This window comes from Martes martes (assembly GCF_963455335.1).
Source record: "Martes martes genome assembly, chromosome: 4".
In the NCBI taxonomy this organism is placed as follows: domain Eukaryota; kingdom Metazoa; phylum Chordata; class Mammalia; order Carnivora; family Mustelidae; genus Martes; species Martes martes.
The window spans coordinates 121,367,299-121,390,677 of record NC_137891.1 but is presented as its reverse complement, the minus strand read 5'-3'; the positions used below and the strand labels follow the sequence as shown (position 1 = coordinate 121,390,677).

The window sequence follows — 23,379 nt, the reverse complement described above, 5'->3', positions numbered from 1 at the left end:
AAGCTGTTTCCGTTTCCGTACAGACGCCTGGAAGCAAACACCATGGCGAAGACCGGGGATAACAGCGGCAGCCGAGGAAAGAAAGGCCTGAAACGGAAAGCGGCCGCCGAAGAGCCCCAGGAGGCTGCAGTCGCTGAGGATGGAGCGACGGAAAGCGGGGTCCAACCCCCGAAAGCGGCCGCCTTCCCCCCAGGCTTCAGCATTTCCGAAATTAAGAACAAACAACGGCGACATTTAATGTTCACGCGGTGGAAGCAGCAGCAACGTAAGGTAGGACGGGGCGGAGGCGGCCGGGCGCATGCGCCGCATCATTCACGCGCGCGCCTGACGGTGGGGCGGGGAATAGCACTTGCGTGGTCGCGCTTGCCTGGCGTGCGGGAGGAGATAATTAATCTGGAGGAGTGAGGCTGAAGTTCTTGCGTCCTGGTACCCTCGCACTGCTTTGGAGACATTCTCTAGGTTTCAGCTTTTTGTCCGAGCGTCAAGGATTCTCTTCCTTTTCAGCCCCTCTTGGTTCCCCCTCTGAGAATGAAAGCAGGAAGTCCTGCTCTCGTAGCAGTGAAAATACCCCTCCAGACCTGGAACGCGAAATTCTCCCATCTCTATGCTTCGCCCGGTCCGCCTAACTTTGCTGATTCCTAGAATCTGTAAAACGGGCACTACATAAACCCAAAGTGATGCTTCTCTGATTCCTGGGCAACTCTTACCGAAATTATTTATGCAGAGTCTCTAGTAGTGGTATTTGTAGCGTTGTCTTCATACTGTTCTAGGGATAAATATGAAGAGATAAATAAAACTCAAGGTCACAGTACTTATCTGTGGTTAAATTGCAATTGGAAGCAAGCATCTGTTTATCTTTATACGTCGTAAAAGTTCACACGCAATATTCTTTTCACTTGCCTGGCTCCTCTTACTAGATACTGGATTTTTTGAGACTGTGGATTGTGCCTTACTCATAATAAGCGTCAGAGTGCTATTGGAATATATACTCTAACTCACTCTAGGAGAGCAGGTTTGCCGGAAGGGTCTCCTAGAAGTCTTCTTGACACTGTCATCTGAAACTTGATGAGGGGTGGAGGGTAGATAGGCACTGGGGGGGGGGGGGGGTGAGTGCTTTCTGTTGTGTATTAAGCATTCTCTTCAGAAATCTCGGGAAGGTACAGATTTACAGTAATTACAGGTGTAATTCAGCCTGCAAGTTCTTAATAATCTTGAAAGCATATTTTGATTGTAAGATTTATGGATAACAAATGGTGGTTTATTGGAAGCAATCTGAAAATGTATCTCCCATTCTCATTTATTTTTAGTACTTTCCAAAAGAAGTAAGCAGCATACCCATGGTTTTCTTTAGAACACAACTTATTAGGAATGCAAAATGAAATAAGAAAAACCTGTTAACTTTTTTAAGCATACATTTTACATTTTCACTTAAGTTGGACTTTATAGTTAAAGATAAAGCTAGTAAAACTTTAAATATTTGAGCTTGCTAATTTAGATCTTTTTGAAGGAGCAAGATATTTATGTTTTATTGATTGGCCAGCTTATTTGGTTTACAATAATTTAGGTATGAAAATCTGTGTTAGGATATTTAATACATTACAAAGATTTCTCAGTTTATTTATAGCATTAGTAATGTATAGTTTCAGTATGTGTTTGTGATGTAACTGGTGGTTTCTCAATATTGTTCTTGTCTTTAAACTTTTTAGGAAAAGTTGGCAATTAAGAAAAAACTTAAGAGAGAGAGAGAAGCTCTTGGTGATAAGGTAAATAAAATATTTAGCCATCTGCTTTCTGTCTTATGTTGAGGAATGCTCTCTGATATTTATGTTGTATCACTTCTAAATTTATTATAAAATATTACAAGTGTATAAAAGATGTGAAAATAAAATAACAAACCCCTTTCTATTCTCTACCCAGCTTAGAAACAGTGCATTGGCAAATAATATTCAAAGTCTTTTGTATGCTTTTTCCTGATTGCTTTTCCCTCTAAAGATAACCACTTATGAAATTGCCGTGTTTTGTTCCTGTGCACTTCTTTTTTTGTATTCCTAAATGATGAAAACAATAGTGGTGTTTTGCATTTTTTTCAAAATTTCACGTAAATGGTATGTCTGCTTCAGTGTGCTTATTTTACTTAATTTTATGTGTTTGAGAGACAGACACTCACCTTCCTGACTTTGGGAATGGGGAAGCTCCCCAGTCTAGTACTTGCCAGACTTGCCAGTATTAGACTGTTCTGATGTGCAGAATCCTATCAGGCAACATTAGTCTCAACTCTCAGTACTCAGTCAATTACAGCAAATATGCTGATCACCATTTGGAAATTTCACCATTCTTGTTTCTTTAACTGAAAGATGACTTCCTAGAACTGCCTCCTTTAAAAAAATTTTTTTTAAACTCAGTATTTGTTTCATAGAATAATAAATAAAATCCCAAATAGTTAATCAGTTCATACTTCTTCATATCTCTGCTAGCATACATATGTTTTGAATTTATTTTAGTCACTGTGTGCTTACAGTTCTCTCTTCCTGCTCCTTAGCATTTCATTTACAAATTTTTTGGTCTGAGTGTGCATGTTGCCAGTTCTAACAGTATTCCATTATGTTGAAGTGTTGTAGTCATTAACTTTTTGTATGATATTGGCCCTATTTGCTGTTCATTTCCACTAATAATAGTGCTGCTGCATATTTTTTATATAAATTGCTCCTCCCTTTCATTCCTTACTGTAAATGCCTCAAACTTTCTAGTTCAGTAGATAGACTCGTAGCTTTGTTACTTATTTCTGCATAGCTTTCTGGAAGTACTGGAATAAAGCTGCATATAGATACACCTTTGTACAGCCGACCCCCGAACAACATGGGTTCCAGACCATCTCCATTCCTGCACAGTTGAAAGTCCCCAAAACTTAACTGCTAATACCCTACTATTGATCTGAAGTCTTACTGAGTAAATAATCAGTTAACACATATTTTATATGTTATATGCATTATATACTGTATGCTTACTGTACTATATGCTTACTGTAAAATAAGCTGGAGAAAATGTTATTCAGAAAATGATAAGAGAAAATACATTTATATTCTTGTACTGTAAAAAATTCATGTGTAAGTGGGCCTGCACAGTTCAAATCCATGTTTTTAAGGGTGAACTGTAATTTTTCTCGTTCTGTTTTAATATTCTTCTTAGTGGATAATTCTTTTAATTCCAGTTTCTTCTTTCAGGTACTTTTGCATGGTATTAAGTCATTTCATTCAGTTAGCGTTTCTTCTAGGATGTTTATAGCTCTGTTCAGAGTTAAAAACCTCTTACTCAGTATTATTGGGATGAATGAGGAACAGATTTGGTTTTTGGATTATTTGGAAATTTCTGTTATTCTTCCCCAATCATACTGCAAAATTAGTAATGTAAATTGCTTCTAAAAACTTAATTTTTTTTCTTTTATTTAGGCTCCACCAAAGCCTGTACCAAAGACCATTGACAACCAGAGAGTATATGATGAAACTGTAGTAGACCCTAATGATGAAGAGGTAATGTTATAAGCCTTAAATAAATTTGGATGGCCACAGTTGATAAATCATTTGTTCACATATTGACACTTAAAAGTACTGGCTGGTGAAATTGTATAATGGACTGATTCAGCTATAATGTTGGCATATTTGCTATAGATCATGTCATAATTGAATTTCTCAAATGTTCTAGAAAAAGGCAGAACATAGAAATATATTTCTATTCTCTAGAAATGTATGATATTTTATGCCTAGGTAAACTTTTGTCATTTAGTATCTTATATAGTTCTATTTTTAATATCATTCGAAAAGCATTATTCATACTATAGATTTTTGTTGTATTAGACATTTTGATATAAGGATAACATTTGGTGATATTTTCTGTGTCCTCATAAAACTTTTGGTTTCAAGATTATCATCCACTTGTCACTTTTCACATTTTCCCTTTATTTGGTGACAGTACAGTGAGAGAATCAAGGTTTTTAAATTTTTTTTTTTTTTTGTATAGCAGATTTGATTTTGGTTATATTTGCTCTCAAATAGTACTGTTTGTGACATTCCTTAACATTTCTAGGTATAGTCATTCATTCAGTCAATCTGTCAGTCTTCCAACAAATGTGTATTGATCGTCTGCTGTGTATTGGGATCTGTTTTAGGGACTTGGATTCCACCAGTGGACCAAACACTCTGCCGTATATACATACAAAATATCAGCCCACCCAGAACTTGTATTCTAGGGAGAGAGATAAACAATGAACATAATAAAATAAATTATGTGTTAGCAGATGATAGATTACTACAGTTAAAAACTAGGGTGAAAGAGGGGTGCCTGGGTGGCTCAGTCAGTTAAGCATCCAACTTGATTTCAGCTCAAGTCATGATGTCAAAGTTGCAAGATCGAGCCCCAGGTCAGACTCTGTGGTTAGCAGGGAGTCTGCTTGAGATTTTCTCTCTCCCTCCCTTTCCACATGTGCGTGCTTTCTCTCTTCCCCTAAAATAAGTAAATCTTAAAAAAGAATCTGGATAAAGTAGACTGAGGACTATCTGAAGTAGAGAGAGTTTGCAATTTTGTATGTATAGGAGTATGTGTGTGTATGTGTGTATGATTTATTTAGTTTGACATAATTTCAGACTTAATAGAAAAGTGGGAATTCATGCTCTTATTAGAGTCATATATTGTTGATTTTCCCATTATAGCTTCTGTTTTTCCCTTTGTAATAAGTATTTGGGAGGGGGTATGCTTTGAGATTATGTAAATGTGTACTATTCAAACTTTCACTCAAGATTTTGCAATTACAAATAATTTTTTCCAGTCTTATGGGTGATTGTATCTCAGTGTAGTTTTAGTTTTTTGTTCACTTGTTGTGAATGAAGTTGAACATCTTTTTATGCTTTTTTTCTTTTTAATCAATTGTGGTCATATCTAGTGGCCATTTTTTTGTTGATTAGGGTTGCAGTTCTATATAATGATTGTCAGGGTAGGCTTCATTGAGAAGATGACCCTTTAGCAAAGACTTGAAGGATATAGAGAAATCAGCTATTTTTGGATGTAAAGAAATTGGCCTCCTTGCAGTTCTGCCCCACTTGGTTTCCAAGGAATGACGAATGTAAAAACTATTGCATAAACAGTGCAAAAGTTCTAAGGCAGGAGGAGCATGCTTAGTATGTTTTTGAAGAACAGCAAGGAAGCCAGTATGCTGAAACTAAGTGAGCAAGAGAGAGGGTTATAGAAGAAGGGCCAGTATTGGGAAGAGCAGAGGCCAGAGCAGTGGCTTGGTTGACCATCGTGAGGACATAGGCATTTTATACTTAGTGCAATGAACCATTGGTGTTTTGAACAGGGGGATGATATGATCACACTTAATTTTTAATAGTAATTGGTTGCTATACTGAGAATGTAATTTAGAGAGGGGGAAATAGATACTTAAGAAGCTACTGAAGTAATCCAAGATTATGATGATGATTTGGGCTATAGTGGTTACAATGGGTGTTGAGAATCAATTTGATTCTAACTAAGGTTTGGGTTTTTTCCCCCAGGTATATTTTGAAATTAGAGCCAGTAGAATTTCTTGATAGATAGGAAGTGGGATGTGAGAAAAAGAGGATTCAAAGGTGGTATTGAGGTTTTTAGCCTGAGTAATTAATTAGAAGGATAGAAGGATGGAATTGTCATTGACAAGATATGGAAGGGGTCTTGACTGGAGATAAATTGGAATTCACAGGTGTTTAGAGGCTACATATATATGAAATTTTCCTAAATTTTACCTAGGGGAGAATTTGTTAGGTCGCGAGGTATGTGAATATTCACCTTTATATGGTGGTGCCAAAATGTTTTCCAAACTAGTGCTTGTATCATTTTTCACTTGCATAGAGTAAGGGCAGTGTTTCTGGCCATCTACGTTCTGACCAATACTTTGATAGTGATAAAGGACTATCTCACTGTGGTTTGAATTTGCATTTCCTTGATTCCTAATGCGGTTGAGCATCTTTACATGTATGCACTGTGTTTTGCTAAAGTTATGCCACCTCATGTCTTTTGCCCAGTTTTATTAATCCATTTTTTTTACTGATTTTTTTTTATTTTACTGATTTGTAGAACAACTTTTTATATTTTGTATACTAATCTTTTATATGTAAGTATCTTCCAATTTGTGGATGCTCTTTTTACTTTTTCTGTGCTGTCTTTGGTGAATAAAAGTCCTTAATACACTTGAGTTACAGTTGAGTTTAAAAGTTTTTTAATATTTTTAATATTTAATATTTAATTTTTAAAAAATTTTAATTAAAATTTTTAATTAAAATTTTAAAATTTAAAAATTAAAAATTTAATTTTTTAATTTAATTAATTTTTAATTTAATTTTTTTAATTTAATATTTTTAATATTTAATGTTTTTTGGGTCAGATTTAAGAAATCTTTATCCTGTGATCATATGTTCTCATATGATCATTTTTTTTTCTTTAAAAAATTGAGTGGATTTTTGCATTTATGTGATTAATCATCAGGAATGGATTTCTTTGTTTGGCATGAGAAATAAAACCAATTTTTCTTTCCTCCTCTGCCCCACTTCCTGCCCCCACCATATGTAACCAGTTTCCCCAGCACCATTTTTCCAGTAGTACAACCTTTCCCACAGTGGATTATAATGCTGTGTCATAAATCAAGTATCCATATATACTTGGCCTTTTGCTGAGCAATTGGTCAGCTTGTTGCTTTATCACTTATTTTCTAATTTATTTATTTTCATGCTAAGTTTTGATATCTGTTAGAGCAGAATGCCCCTCTCCACCCCCATCCTCTAATCTCTCTCTTCAGGAATATTCACTTTGTGAACCTTCGGTCTGCCATATAAAATTATAAATCGTGTTAAAGTAGATAACTTAGGGGTTCTATTTATATGGTTTTTTTTTTAGGTAAGTTTTCTGTACAAAAAATGCATTTCGGTGAATTTTGTAATTTTCTTCATGCAAGTTTTATACATAAATCTTGTTAGAGCTATTGCTGGATATTTTGTGTTTTTTATTAGTGTAAATCACATTTCTGAAAATTGTTTTATTTGCTGATTTATAAAAATCCATTGATTTTTGTATTGTGATCTTCTAAACAGTATACCTAAATTTGTTTCTAATCATTTGTTTAAATATTGTTTTCATTTCATGCTTAGCTAATCATTTCTGCAAATAACTTTCAGTCCATTGATAATTTCTTTTGTGCTGAGTAGAACCTCCAGCATGTCAAATACATAGAAATAGCAATAGTGTTATCTGTGCCATGTTCCTGATTTTAAAGAGAATACTTCTAACATGTATCATTAATGTTTGTGTCTTTAATGGTAGATTCTTCTTATGAGCTAAGGAAAATCCATTTATTTTCTTGCTGGCAGGATTGTTTGTTTTATCACGAACAAATGTAAAATGTAAAAAAAAGGTGCTTTTTCTGCAAATGTTGAAATAATTATGTACTTTTTCTCTGCAAATATTGAGATGAATGCAGTTTTTCTCCTTTACTGTGTGAATGTAGGAAATGAAGTAGATTTTCTAATGTTAAATCTCTTTTGCATTCTTGGAATAAATTCAATTTAATTAAGATGTTTTATCTTTTTCACATTGTTTTGGTTTGTCAGTACTCTGTTTAGAATATGTATATCTGTATATATAAGGGAGACTGCAGTGATGCTCCTTTCCATTCCTAATATTATCTATTTGGGCTTTTTATCAGAGATAATATCTATTTTGTTAACTCTTTCAAAGTACTTTTCTGATCATCTCTATTTTGAAACTTTGTTTTCTAATTTATTTATATCTCACCTTACCATTTATTTCTTGTTACTCTCTTGAATTTATTCTTTTTATTTGATTAACTTGTTTTTCATCTTCCTTTTTATAATGAGCAGTTAAGTCCACAAAATTCCCTCTAAATACCACTTTTGGTACATCCCTCAAGTTTTATGTGTTTCCTTTCTTTTTTTTTTTTTATGTGTTTCCTTTCTTATGGTTCAAATCTAAGTATCTCTTATATTGAAAGATTTATTGATTCTTCATGTAATTTCATCAGAGTTTGGTTTGGTTTGGTTTGGTTTTTGCTTGATGTGTTTTATTTCATTAGTTTTTTTCCCCGATCCTTATTATTTCTTTTCTTCTACTTACATAGGTTCATTTATTCTTTTTCTAGTTTCTTAAAATGGAAGCTTACGTTACTAATTTTATACTTTTCTTTCTTTTTAATATAATCACCTAAAGCTATGGTTTTCCTCCTAAGCACTGCGTTAGCCATAGCCCATACATTTTGATATGTTTGTTGTGTTTTCATTTTCATTCTGTTCAAGATATTTTCTGATTTCTCTTGTGATTTCTTCTTTGGTTCATCAATTATCAAGAAGTGTGTTCAGTTTCTTGAGGATTTCGCAGGTATATTTCTGCTGTTGATTTCTAACTTAATTTTACTGTGGTTCTGGAACATACTCTGTTTGATTTTAGTCCTTTTCAAGTAAAGAAACTATTCTGTGTTCTAGCGCAAGATCTATTTTTGAAGAATGTTGTGCTGTTTCGAAGTGGATTGTTAAGAGAGTTGTTTTAAGTTGGTTGATTGTGTTGTTCCTATTTTCTGTGTACTTGCTGAATTTCTAATTTTATCAGTTACTGAGAGGATATTGAAATCTCTAATTATAATTTTTGAATTATTCACTTATTTCATTCCTTTCAGTTTACTTCTTGTCTTTGCGGGTTCTTTTGTTAGGTACATACCTGTTTTTAAATTTTTTTTGTTTTAACTTTCCTTCAGGTATGAGTCCATTTATAATTATTATATCTTCATAGTATATTGATTTATAATCCAGTATATCCCTTGTTGTCCCTTCCCTTAAATTGTTCATTGCAACATTTCTTTACTTAGTGTCTATTTTATCTCATTTCACATAGCCACCTAAACTCTCTTATGGTTACTATTCTTTTTTCATGCTTTTGCTTTTGATGAGTTTATATCTTTGAATTTAAAATGTCACAGACAGTGTATAGTTGGATATTGCTCTTTTATTCAATCTAACAATTAGTATTTAATGTTAACTATTGATGTAGTTATATTTACATCTGCCATTTTGCTTTTTTAATATGTTTTATGTATTTTTATTCTGTTCCTCCTTGACTGCTTTCTTTTATATTAAAAAATATTTTTTAGTGTGCTATTTTAATTCCTTTTAATCTTTTGAGTTATATGTTTAGGATTCTTTTAGCAGTTTCTCTAGGAATTAGAGCATAACTTCTTTAATTTATCAAAATCTACTTCAAGTAAATACAGATATGATGCTGATGAAGTATAACAGGTTACACCAGTATAGCTTAAAAGTTTACACATACACAGACAAAAAGTCTTTCATGGTTACCTTTGTATTTACCATTTATAGTGCTCTTCTTTTCCTTGGATCTGAGTTACCATCTGGTGTCATTTTCTTTCAGCTTGTAGAATCTCCTTATGTTTTTGTTTTTATAATAGATCTAATAGCTAACTGTCTCATTTTTGTTTATTTGAAAATATGCTTATTTTGCCTTCAGTTTTGAAAGAATTTTGCAAATTAAGGAATTCTTGGTTGACTTTTTTTTCTTTTAGTATTTGGAACATACACTATTATATTTTGACCTTCATAATTTCTGATGAGAAATCAGCCATTTTAATAGTTGCTCCCTTGCATATGATTTTTCTTTTTTCTTTCAAAATGTTCTGTTTTTGGCTTCTAGCAGTGTGACATTGATGTGCTAATGTTGCTGTTCTTTTTATCCTGTTGGGGCTTGTTGCGCTTATGGCCTTATGTTGGAAATTTTCACCCATTATTTCTTCAAATACTTTTTTCTACCTTCTCTTTCCTTCAAAGACTTCCTTTTTTTTTTTTTTTTTTTTTTTTTTAAGATCTTGTATTTATTTATTTGAAAGAGAGGAGGAGCAGGGAGAGAGAGAGAGAAGCAGACTCCCCGCTGAGCAGGGAGCCTGGCATGGGCTTGGTCATGACCTGAGCCAAAGGTAGACGCTTAAGGGACTGAGCCACCCATGTGCCCCAAAGACTTCCTTTTCACACTCTTAAAATGGCTAAGATAGTCCTATAGTTTTCTGTAGTTTCTGTAGTTTTGTTCCTTTTTAAATGATTGTTTTCTCTGTTTTTCAGATTGGGTATTTATTAATCTAATTTCAAATTCATTGATTCTTTTGCCATCTTAGATCTACATTAAGCCCCTCTTTTAATTTCTTGAATATATTTATTATGGCTGCTTTGAAATTTTCACTGAATTCAACATCTAGACCTGCTCAGAGACAGTTTTTATTGGTTGCTTTTTTCCTGATTATTAGTTATACTAAGTACCTAATTTTTTGGCTGAAAGCTGGACACTCTGGACTGTTTTATTTTTTGAGTTACTGATTTTTTTTTTGTTCTAGTAACTTGCCTGGATTTAAACTGTGTAATGACTCTATCCTCCCCATCTATCTATCTGTGTAATGACTCAATGCAAAATGAACAAATCTTTTAGAATTTCTATTAAAAAAAAAGAAAAAGAAAAAGAGCCCAGTTGAGGAAGGCTTTACAGGATATACACTTTTGACAAAGAAGAGTACTCTGGAGAAGGAAACCCTAATTCAGGGTTATATATATTTTTGTTACATCGTGAGTTATAAATCATCATGACAAAAGACATTCAGAAAATTACAAATTTCATCTTATGGTTTCAGTGTGTGCAAGGTTGAAGGCTTTGGAGGTATGGAAACGGAACTTAGGGAGAATTTTACTCATCTTTAGTTTAAAATGTTCTTTTAGAAAGGTATTTGTTAACAAAGCAAATATAGGGTGCCTGGGTGGCTCGGTGGGTTAAAGCCTCTGCCTTCGGCTCAGGTCATGATCTCAGAGTCCTGGGATTAGGTCCCACATCGGGCTCTCTGCTCAGCAGGGAGCCTGCTTCCCCCTCTTTCTCTGCCTGCCTCTACCTACTTGTGATCTCTTTCTCTGTCAAATAAATAAATAAAATCTTAAAAAAAAAAAAAAAACACAAAGCAAATATATAGTGTGTGTTGGGGGCAGAGAGCCCATGCTTTGAAGTTTAGTGAAGTCATTCTGACCTTGGTAAAAGTTTGGCTTCCTTGGGAGCCCAGGAGCCGGGCCCATAAACATTAAAAGTTGAATTTCCTTTATCAGCACTGTATGTCTCTACTTGTCTTTTTTTGTTTTTGTTTTTTTTATTGTTTTTAACCTGCCTCCCTAGAGATTGTCCCTGTGTTTGTGTGGCTTAATGGTAAGCCTGCGCTTTGGGTGGATACTGTGTTGAGATACCTTGAGCTTCCAAACTTCTGTCAACTGAGCTGAGTGTGGGTTGAGGATTGCATTCAAAGTTGGAGCCAGTTCTCAAGTCTCCCTGGCCTTTCATGTGAACTGGTTTCTTAGAACTCTCCCATGTGTATGTAGTTTAGCTGTCAGCCAGGGATTTTGTGGAGATTATTTCAGCCCCTCTGTGGCTCTTTCACTTCCTTAGCTCTACATTTCTGACTGATCCACATCGACCCTGAACTGGCCCAGTAACCTTGGACTAGCAAAACAAGAGTTTTCAGACCCACCTACCCCCAATCTAGTCCACCACCCTTAGATTCAAGATTGCCAGTTCTTGCCTACCATCAAACCTAAAGTTAATAAAGTTAGTATTTTCTCAGCCATGTTGATGGAAGAAATGGAATAGTTCTTAGCAAGATTCCTGATGTCCTTGCCCCATAGCCCTAGCCTTTTTTCAAGAATGAATATGGCTCAGGGAACCTGAGTGGTTCATTTGGTTAAACAACTCACTCTTGATTTCAGCTCAGGTCATGATCTCAGGGTCATGAGATCAAGTCCTGCATTGGGCTCTGCTCTCAGCAGGGAGTCTGCTTGAGATTGTCTCCCTCTTCCTCTGCCCCTCCCCCTGCTTACACACACACACACACTCAAATAAATAAATAAATTTTAAAAGAATAAGCACAGCTCAGTTTGTGTCTTGAAATTGTTTTTTGACAATTTTTTCCAGTTTTATACTTATATTCTACAAATAGAAAATCATTCAGCCTGTTCATGTTGCCATTAATGTAAGTCCCTCTTGGCTTTCTTTAAATCCCCTATCAGTCAGGGAGGTAGTCCATGCCATAGAATCCTGCTGGAGCTACTTTTAAAATTTTGGCCTAGTAGTAGAGTATGTTTGATATAAAATTATATTTTTCTCAGGGGCACCTGAGTGGTTCAGTCATTAAGCGTCTGCTTTTGGCTCAGATCATGATCCCAGGGTCCTAGGATCGAGCCCCACATTGGGCTCTTTGCTCAGTAAGAAGCCTGCTTCTCCCTCTGCCATTCCTCCTGCTTGTGTTCCCTCTCTCGTTATGTCTCTTTCTGTCAAATAAATAAATAAAATCTTTTAAAAATTGTATTTTTTTCTGTTCACAGGTTGCTTATGATGAAGCTACAGATGAATTTGCTTCTTACTTCAACAGACAAACTTCTCCCAAGATTCTCATCACAACATCAGATAGACCTCATGGGGTAAACATATCAATCAGTATAGTTATTGAATTCTTTATTTTCCCGCATAGACTATTTAAAAGAACTCCTTTCAGAATATCCGAGTTCAATTATTAGTAATTTCAATAGATAGTACCTATGAATAAGCTAAATAAAATTATACATTTCTAAGCATGATTCTTCAGGGTAGAGTTTACCGGCCTCAACACTACTAGCATTCTGGGCTGCATAATTTGTTATTATGGGGGTGGTCCCCTTCATTATAGAATGTTTAGCAGCATGCCTGGCCTCTGTGCACTAGATACCACTACCAGCCATCCCCACCATTACCACCAGTTACAACCTCTTTTGCCAAATGTTCTCCAATGGGCCATAATAACCCCCAGTTGAGAACCAGTGCTTTAGGATGATCAGCCCTTAATAAAGGATTAAATACTGTTCAGATTTCATTCTTTCCCTACTCTTGCCCTTTATTAATAACATATATTAATCATTGCTTCTTTCCTTATAAATGTATATCACTTAAGACTTTTATTCCTTCTCACCGTCAAAGATTTCTGTTATTTTGTTTTGCAGAGAACAGTACGACTCTGTGAACAGCTCTCCACAGTTATACCAAACTCACATGTTTATTACAGAAGAGGACTGGCTCTGAAAAAAATTATTCCACAGTGCATTTCAAGAGATTTCACAGATCTGATCGTTATTAATGAAGATCGTAAAACACCAAGTATCCTTTTTTGTTTTATTAAAGAAGTTTTCCTGTCTCACCTTCATCCCCTTTTAAAATACATTTGAAAGAATAAGGAAATGTTTTCTATAACTTTAAGAACATAGAATTTTTTTTTTAAAGATTTATTTATTTATTTATTTGACAGAGATCACAAGTAGGCAGAGAGGCAGGCAGAGAGAGAGAGGGAAGCAGGCTATCTGCCGAGCAGAGAACCCGATGTGGGGCTCAATCCCAGGACCCTGGGATCATGACCCAAGCCGAAGGCAGAGGCTTTAACCCACTGAGCCACCCAGGCGCCCCAAGAACATATAATTTTTTAAGCTAGAAAATTATGTATCTAAGATTCTATGAACTAATTTTTTTCTTTTCATTTAGCAAGTATTCATCAAGTAAATGCTACAGGCTGACATTATTTTAATCCTTAGTAAAAGATGGAGAAATAAATAGGAGCTTCAGGGAGTTTGTAATCTAGTAAGAGAAAATAGATAAGTAAACTTACAAAACCGTAGCATGGATAGTTCAGTTAAAGAGAGAAATTCAGGATATAGTGCACAGTCTGGTAAAATCTGCCCTGGGGATATCAGGGAGGAGGGACTTGACAGAAAAAGATGCCTAAGCTCAGTTAAGGTGAATATGGGTGAATAAATTTGAAGAAAAGTGCCCAGTGCAGATACACTATTTGTAAAGGCAGAGGCCTGATGGAGCTGACCCAGTTGGGGATCTGCAGTTAGTCTGATATGGCTAGATTTTATGTTACCAGAGGTGGTATCACAGGGTTACATTTTTGAGGTAGATATTTGAGCCCATATTATGTATTTGCTACTGTTTCAGATGCCAAGAATACTCTATCCTTGTTCTTTGAGTCTCAGATCTGAGGCCACTGTGTGACATGAACCCAAGGTATTTTTTCCTGTTTGGAGATGAGAGAGCTCATAAAGATGCCTAGATTTGTTTTCGTTGTTGCTGCTGCTTTCCTTATTTATCAGTTGGTGCCTCTGAGCTCATTAATGTAATATAATTTTTTAAGATTTATTTATTTATTTTTAGAGAGTGTGCATGAAGCAAGCAGAGAGAGGAACAGAGGGAGAGAGTGAATCCTTAAAGAAATCCCCACCCCCACCCCCACCCCACGCCTGCCAAACCCTGAGTGTGGAGCCTGGCACAGGGCTCAATCCCAGGATCCTGAGATCAGGACCTGAGCCAAAATTAAGAGTTGGCAGCTTAACTAACTGAGCCACCCAGGCTCCCCTGTGAGCTTATTAATTTTAAAGATGATCATTTGCATGGGTCAAGTTATTAAAATTATTAAGGATTCATAAAAGATAGGGACAGGATTTTCCTGTTGCCAGAATAACATTTTTTTTTTCAATCAATGAAGAGTGTTTCTTTTTTTTTTTTTTAATAGTTTAAGAGCTATGTTTTAAAAACCTAATAAATAGCTTTTAGGGCCTTATTATTTTCAATATAAGTTAAAGACATTATCCATTTACATAGTTGCTTTCCAGAGACTAAAATAGACTAAAACTAGCTTTCTGATGTGATGTTTTTGTTGGCCATATTATAGAAATTAGATTATGGGTTAATGTACCCCAAATAATTAAAATCTCTTGAATATTTAACTATTCCAGAAGAGATGTTTTTAATGTAGTTGCTGCCTTCTTAAAACTGTCTCCCAAAATAAAGTGGCAAGGTCTGTGTTCCTCTCTGTTTTTGGCAGTTAAAAAACGATTACCATTTTATGGCTGCTAGCAGGCATTCATCAGTTCAATAAACACTGATCCTTGTTTTAGTTTAGGTATTTTATATAGGTACAAAGTTTCACTTAACACCATCTGTTGCCTTTAGAAAGCTTATGTTCTCTTTTCCTTATAAAATTATATTGTCTTTTTCCCAAAATGTATTAATACCTTGTAGGGTAAATTCATATCATTAAGGTACCATCAGTAAAAAGACCAAATTTATATTAAGGAATAACTAGACTAATTAATTCAAGTCTAAGATTATATTCCTATACACATAAATATGTATATGCACACACATATAAGCATGTGATGGGTATCCCATGATTGTAAGTTTTAAGTATGGAATTATGCAGTTTTTAAAAGTCCTAATGAATAGAATTTTTATAAGTATAATCTTGCCTGGATGTTGATTTTTTTTTTTTTGAGGTTTTATTTATTATTAGAGAGAGATAGTATCAGAGATAGAGCACAAGCTGGGACAAGAGGGAGAAACAGGCCTCTGCTGAGCAGGGAGCCTGACATGGGGTTCGATCTCAGGACCCTGGGACCATGACCTGAGCCAATGGCAGACACTTAACCGACTGAGCCACCCAGGCCCCCCTGGATGTTGATTTTTATAATTTCAAAGATACTTCATTTTCTTTCCTATTTGATATGTAGTAATGCAGTTGATGGCAAAGTGTTGGAAGAAGCTAGAAAAGCAGACCTAAATTGCTTCTGTGTTCTCTTAAAAGAGAATGGTCTTTAAGACTAATAAGAACATTGGTAAGGGGCATTGGAAGTCCATCTTGGTTAAAAAGATTTAAGGCCTAGACACTCTGAATAAGGTCACATATCCTGCTTTCAAAGAATATCTGCACAAACTTGTAAATGAGACTTTGCTACTCTGAGCAAGATATAAGACAGGCAAATGGAAGGAGAGGGAAAGAGGACTGCTAGTTAGTATTTGCCATGATCCAGAAAAAAAACATGTAGAATAATTTAAAGGAGAATAATTTGTAGGCACATAATAGAAATGTTAGTGTGATTCCTAGAGGCTTAACATGGGCTTACAAATAGTAAGTCATGATTTCTAATGATGACACTTGGAGAAAAGTTGAAAGAATTGAGGATATTTGGCCTGTATAAAATTAGAATATGGAGGCATGATAAGATACTGGAAGGGCTGCTGTAAAAGAGTAGTGCCACATGGTGGAAATTTATGGAGATACAAACTTTTGATTTCTTCTAGAAAAGAGCCTTGTCAACTGTCTAAACTGTAGTCTAGTGGCTTTGGGTCAGACAGGTGGGATGTCAGATACAGACTTCATTACTTGCTGCTTTTGTAATTTTGTCAAGTTTCTTGGGTACTCGGTTTTCTCATATTTTAAAATGAGATAGTACCAAATCTTTAGGGTTCCCACAAAGGTCACATTAAATGTATGTTTCCAAGGCTTAATGCGTGGTTTGTTGTAGGCATTTTAATAAATGTTATGGTATAGGGGAAAGCATGGAAGTTTTTTCTGGAGAGACCTACATCCTCTATTTGGTATTTCTAAATGGAAATTTGAGCTAGGTAAGTCTTTGTGCTGTACTTTTGGCAACTTGTAAACTGTTTTGCGTTCTTGACGTTTGGGAAGGTATTAAAAGTTTCACCTCAGTCTTTATAACAGAATGCCTCCTATGCATTAGGGTTTGTGCACAGGTGTGATCCCACCCTTAAGGTCTGCCACCTAGCTCTGAAATTTGGGTTAATCTGCCTAACCCATCTCAACCCCTTTTCCTTGTTACTGAAATAGGGATAATGACTCCTGTTCTTCATGGTTTATGTTTGGAATTAGCAGTAACATAAGGAAAGCTTTTTGTACAGTGCAGGTACTTCGGAATTGATAATTTTGCATTTTGTAGTTTTCTTTTGACAGAAACAATTCAGTGGGAATGTTTTAGGAAGGATTCAAGTCTTGATTTAGGTTAGAGGAAATTACCGTTACTTTTCTTAGCCCCCTGAGATTTCATTACTTTTTTTTCAGTGTGCAAATGATTCAGAAATTCTTTTTGGCTATAGCTCATGAAATTTGAGAAGTCGGGAAGAATTCAAATATTACTGATAATCTGCTGGGTAGTATGCACTACTATTTATCAGTAAGAAATCTGTCTTTTTTTTTTAATTTTATTTATTTATTTGATAGAGAAATCACAAATAGGCAGAGAGGCAGGCAGAGAGAGAGGGGGAAGCAGGCTCCCTGCTGAGCAGAGCCCGATGCTGGGCTCGATCCCAGGACCCCGGGATCATGACCTGAGCCGAAAGAAGAGGCTTTAACCCACTGAGCCACCCAGGTGCCCCCAAGAAATCTGTCTTCTAAGAGTTAACAGATTAGTTGGGAAGAAAGTCATTTACATGATTATAACTCAAATAAGTGACAGGTGCTAAAGTTAAGTAACAGTGACAGGTGAGATTTAAAGCTTAATTTTAACTCTATAAAAAGAGGTGGCATTTGAAGTAGGCCTACAGTACTGCACTTCTTGGTCAAGCTTGCTTCAGTCCGAGCATGGCAAGCTCCTTCCCTAGAAGACCAGCACCACGTCTCCTGACCAGAGTTCTGCAGGGCTTCAGTTCTAGTGGAAGTAATGTCAGGTCTCACTTCACAAACAGATCAGAGCCCACCTAGTTAAAACTTAATATAGTTTGGCCAAGGACCACTACTGCCCACAGCAGGCAAGGAGAGCCTCTGCAGATAATTGGCCTAAAGGACAGAGCAGCCAAAACACAACAATAGAGCACACACCAGAGACACTCCCCTAAAGTGCCAGGCCCTGGACCTTATAGGGCCTCTACTTCTAAAGCCATTACTATTTGGAGCAGGAAACATAATGGGCTTTCTAACACAAAAGAAGGCAGAGACTTTGACAAAATGCCAGATGGAGAAATTTACCCAAATGAAAGAAGATAATGTCACAGCCAGAGATCTAAGTGAAACAGATAAAGGTAACACGTCTGCTAGAGAATTTAAAACAACAATCAAGGATATTCGTTGGGCTTGAGAAAAAAATGGAAGATTTCAGGAAGGTCCTTACCATAGAGATTAAAGAGTCAGAAATGAAAAATGTAATAACTGAGACTGGAAACAGGCTGGATACAATGAATACAAGACTGGAAGAGGCAGAAGGATGGATAAATTATATAAAAGACACAAAATAATGGGAAATAAGCTGAACAAAAGAGTTATGGAACATGAGAACAGATTTAGGGAATTGAGTGACTCCATCAAACATAATAATACCTATAGAGTGCCAGAAGAGGAAAAAGGGCAGGAAATTAATTTGAAGAAATAATAGTTGAAAACTTTGCTAACCTGGGGAAGGAAATAGGCATCCACATCCAGGGGGCACAGAGAACTCCCATCAAAATCAACAAAAGCAGACCAACACCAAGATACTTTGTAATTAAATTTTCAAAATATAGTTATAAAAAAGTCTTAAAAACCAGTAAGACAAAAGAAGTGCCTAACTTAACAAGGGAAGGCTAGGTGCAGATTTCTCAACAAACTTGGCAAGGCAGAAGGCAGTGGCATGGTATATTCAAAGTGCTGAATGGGAAAAATATTAAGCCAATAATGTTCATTCTGTCCAGCAAGGCTATCATTCAGAATAGAAGGAGAGATAAAGAGTTTCCCAAACAAAAACTTAAAGTAGTTTGTGACCACTAGACCAGTCCTGCAAGAAATATTAAAGGGGACTCTTTGAGTAGAAAAATCTCCAGAAACAGTGACAAAACAAGTAGTGGCGCTAAATACATATCTATCAGTAATTACTCTGAATGAAAATGGACTAAACGCTTTAATCAAAAGATACACGGTTTCAGAATGGATAGAGAAGACCCATCTCTATGCTGCCTACAAGAGACCCATTTTAGACCTAAAGACACATGCAGATTGAAACTGAGAGGATGGAGAAACATTTATCAAGCGAATGGATGTAAAAAAAAAAAAAAAAAAAAAATGGCGTAGCAATGCTTATATCAGACTTAAAACTAGACTTTAAGCCAAAGACTGTAATGAGATGTAGAAGAGCACTGTATCATAATGGAAGGGGACAGTTGAACAAGATCTAACAATTGTAAATACGCACCCAACATGGGTGCACCTGCATATATAAAACAGTAACAAACATAAAGGAACTAATTGGTGAAGTGGGCCTTAGTAGATGAGTTAAAGATTGCAGGTATTTGAAATAGCATGAACAAAAAATACATAGTAGTATTAATATGTGTGGTGTAGAAGAGATTGTGTCAGTGCCTACCAGTTAGGAAACATAGGGAGGCATAAAGGGAGATTAGAAAGGTGGTTTGGGGCCACATGAGAGCTGTACTGATGTCTTTGTTCTGTAGGTGAGCAGTGGTAAGAGTAGAATGAAATTAGCTACAGCTGTCAAGACTCAAGGTATATCTCGTTTTTCACTTAGCATGAGAAACCATGGTACAGATAAAATGAGAGTTGTATTCCATATCTTACTACATGTAAACTTGATTTACAGTCTTGGAAAATGTACTTGGAATGGTGAGAGAGGTCAGACCAACTGTTTTAATATAGGTGGAAATTCTCAAGGACCTCAACTAAGAGAATAACAGTAAGGGTAAAGAGGCAGCTGTGGGGGCACCTGCGTGGCTCAGTGGGTTAAAGCCTCTGCCTTTGATTCAGGTCATGTTTGCAGGGTCCTGGAATCGAGCCCCGCATCAGGCTCCCTGCTCAGCAGGGATCCTGCTTCCCTGCCCCGCCCTTGCCTGCCTCTCTGCCTACTTGTGATCTTCGTCTGTCAAATAAATAAAAATCTTTAAAAAAAAAAAAAAAAAAGGAGGCTATGGAAGTGAGGAACTTATGAGGGTAAAAGCAGTAAATAGGATTTGGTAAGGGAAGGAAGTATTTGAAGATAACCCATGGGCTAATGGGAGAATGTTTTTGCTTTTTTGTTTTTTTTAATGGGAGAATGTTGATGCTTTTATAAAAAGATGGCAACATCTGTTTTGTAAAACTGTGTGAAGATAATTTGGAATAGTCTGATTCTGACCTCTTTAAAGGTTCAGTATTTGGAAGAATCAAATTGTGTTACGAAGACTTGAAGAATGTTGTATGGGTAGCTGCATTTCAGACATTTAAAGCCTTTTGGCTGCTAACTCTACCAATTGAAGTATACTTAATTTATAGTTTAGTGTGTCTGACAGAAGCCTCTGTAGTATTATGCTGAGTGAAATAAGTCAAGCAGAGAGAGTCAAGTATCATATGGTTTCACTCACTTATGGAGCATAAGGAATAACATGGAGGACATTGGGGAGATGGAGAGGAGAAGTGAGTTGGGGGAAATTGGAGGGGGAGATGAACCATGAGAGACTGTGGACTCTGAAAAACAGAGGGTTTGGAGGGGAAGGGGTGAGAGGTTGGGTGAGCCTGGTGGTGGGTATTATGGAGGGCACATATTGCATGGAGCACTGGGTGTGGTGCATAAACAATGAATTCTGGAACACTGAAAAGAAATAAAATTAAATTTAAAAAAAAGTCTCTGTAGTAGATCGTCAGTAAATGGTTATTAATTAGTTGATTTTAATTTGTGGCACAGTAATCCCAAGAATAAAACTTGTCTTTTGAGAAACACTAACTTTGATTTCAAGAAGAGGGCTGAGTCTCCAGTCTTATGGGACAGTATTCAAAGCTGACAGCATATATTAACCCTACAAATCTATAAAAAATATACATATAAATGTGTTTATGTATAAAAGTGCATTTTTAGGGTTATAAAGTCTCTGAACATGGAGGTAAACTCTTTTGTTTGCAGTGCTAAAATTATGCTAGAATCTCATCTTATCATTCTTGTTTGGGGGTAGTGGGCATAAGCTCTTTTCACCTGGTTTAGCTGAATACCCAACATATCCTGTTGAGGGTGATGACTCATTTGTCATATTGTGAAGAGAAAAAGTGGGACTACTATAGCTTAATCTGGTTTTTTGTTGTTGTTGTTGTTTTAATATTTGGGTTGACTTACGGGGCTTTAGTTTTGAGTATGGTAAGGAACTTTGTTAACCCAGAGGCATACACACATCTACCTTTTCACCTAGCTACAAATTTTAGGAGCCTTTGGTCAGAGGACCAGGTATTTATACAATTTAAGATTTAAATTACAGAGTTCAATGTTTTCTTAGCTTTTTGAACAGATGGATTAATTCTAAGCCACTTGCCAAATGGCCCAACTGCTCATTTTAAAATGAGCAGTGTTCGTTTGCGTAAAGAAATTAAGGTAAGTTTTATTCATTCCTTAATTGGCTTTGATCTGCTTGCAGTATATGCTTAGTCAACTCTAACTTACAGATCGAATTGCTTTTATAATGGCATTTGTCCTTCTGCTTAAATCAAGTTTTATCTACGGGCAGTTTTCTTGTGAGATTGTAATTGAGTTATGGCAGACAGGCAGTAGCCTTCATTACTATGAAACAGGTTACTTTCTAGCAGGACTTTTTGGTACAGTCACTGCAAATAATTTTAGATCTATTTTATTACTTCATGAGACTGATAAGTCATACATGATAGTTTGTCATCAAGAAAGACACCTTTAAAATTTTTCAGTTTGTCACGTAAATTCTGAAACTTGAACTTGCAGTATCAGGATATAGATTAATTCCTTGTTGTGATTTTTTTTTTTCCATTTTTCCAGAGAAGAGGCAAGGATCCTACAGAACACATACCTGAAATAATTTTGAATAACTTTACAACGAGGCTGGGTCATTCAGTTGGACGTATGTTTGCATCTCTCTTTCCCCATAATCCGCAGTTTATTGGAAGGCAGGTTGCCACATTCCACAATCAACGGGACTATATCTTCTTCAGATTTCATAGGTGAGGAAGGTACTTTAACTCCTTAGACTTTGACTTAAATCATGAAATACATTTCAGTGTAAACATGTTTTCTAATATATTGTGACAAATATCATAGATGAGAAATAAATTTTCTTTTGAACTCTATCACATTGAAGAAATTACATTTCATTCATTCAGACTGTTTTCCCTTAATTCTTTGCTTTATCTTTGAAGGTACATATTCAAGAGTGAAAAGAAAGTGGGAATTCAAGAACTTGGACCACGTTTTACCTTAAAATTAAGATCTCTTCAGAAAGGAACCTTTGATTCTAAATATGGAGAATATGAATGGGTCCATAAGGTAATGTGCCTTATTTCAAAAGCCACTTAGATCATTTTTAAAGAATGGAATGAGAAGGAAACCATGTACTTTATGCTTTGAGTACTTACATCTCAAGTTATGCTTCTGACCTCCATAAGTTCAAAAGAGTTTTGGTCTGGTGATGAACCCTGGTTCATTTGAATTATCCTAAAGATCAGTGGTCCTCAAAAGTGGCCCGCAGCATCACCTAGAATTAGGAAGGCAGATTGTTGGGCCATAGACCTACCAAATCAGCAGCTTAGGGAGTGGGGTCCAGCACTCTTTTATAAGCCAGTGTTATGATTCTTGTCTATGTTTAAAAACTATTGCTATAGACATTTTGTAGAAGTTTGGAGATCATTTTAAATCAGAAATGAAAACTTCAATATTTTAAAACCTATCTCTTTTCTGATAAGCAACAGTTCACTTAGGTATGATTTTTACTTCAAAATTTTATATATGTTATACACACACATATTAGAACAGCAATTTCTAATACTTTTATTAGATCTAGACAGTTCAGTCTCTGAAATGGACCCAGAAGGGTTTTTTGTGTTTTTTGTTTTTAGGATTGTTAACCTATAAGTTGTTTACATTCTTTTTTTTCTTCTAATTTCAGCCCCGGGAAATGGATACAAGTAGAAGAAAATTCCATTTATGAAATACTGAAGGAATAGTATTGAATTGTGCTAAATGGACCTATCTTGAATTTATGACAGAAGACCCTTTTCAGAATGTCATTTACTGGTTTCCTAAACCTTTTCATGTGTGGACAAAATACCAAGCGCCATGAATTACCATTCACTGTAGCAAATACAAATAAAAGTCATTTTGGTGAATTTAGAAGTTGCAGCTTAAGTTTCCTAAAAATTTTTATTTGTAGGTAATTTTAAGTTGGAATCACGATTCAAACTAACTTTCCCATGTGTACTTTCATGGAACATGTGGTCTGGAGAGAAAATAAAACAGTTCTTGGTAGACACTAACCCAATAGTTTTCTATCAGACTAATCTTGGACCTAGCACGTAACTTTAATTCTGTTTCTTGCATGACTATATACTGGGAGGCCAGGTTTGTGGAATGTTTTAATATTTCCTTAAGCCTTTCAGAATGGTAAAAATTTTAAAGCAAAAATGGTTTACCAAGGACTTAACAGTTGCAAATTACTGAAGCTAAACCTTGGTTCTTCTCGTGGTCCTTTGTA

The 23,379-nt window shown here is 35.7% G+C and overlaps 1 protein-coding gene across 1 annotated transcript; it reads left to right on the top strand.

The window, feature by feature from the left end:
• Nucleotides 1-23,159, top strand: RPF1 (ribosome production factor 1 homolog). Its single transcript, XM_080801420.1, has 9 exons — nt 1-270; nt 1,707-1,763; nt 3,447-3,527; nt 12,444-12,539; nt 13,095-13,248; nt 21,175-21,257; nt 21,672-21,853; nt 22,049-22,175; nt 22,795-23,159. The coding sequence occupies exons 1-9, from the start codon at nt 43-45 to the stop codon at nt 22,834-22,836; spliced, it is 1,050 nt and encodes a 349-aa protein (XP_080657546.1). The 5' UTR covers nt 1-42; the 3' UTR covers nt 22,837-23,159.
• Nucleotides 23,160-23,379: the final 220 nt, after the last annotated feature.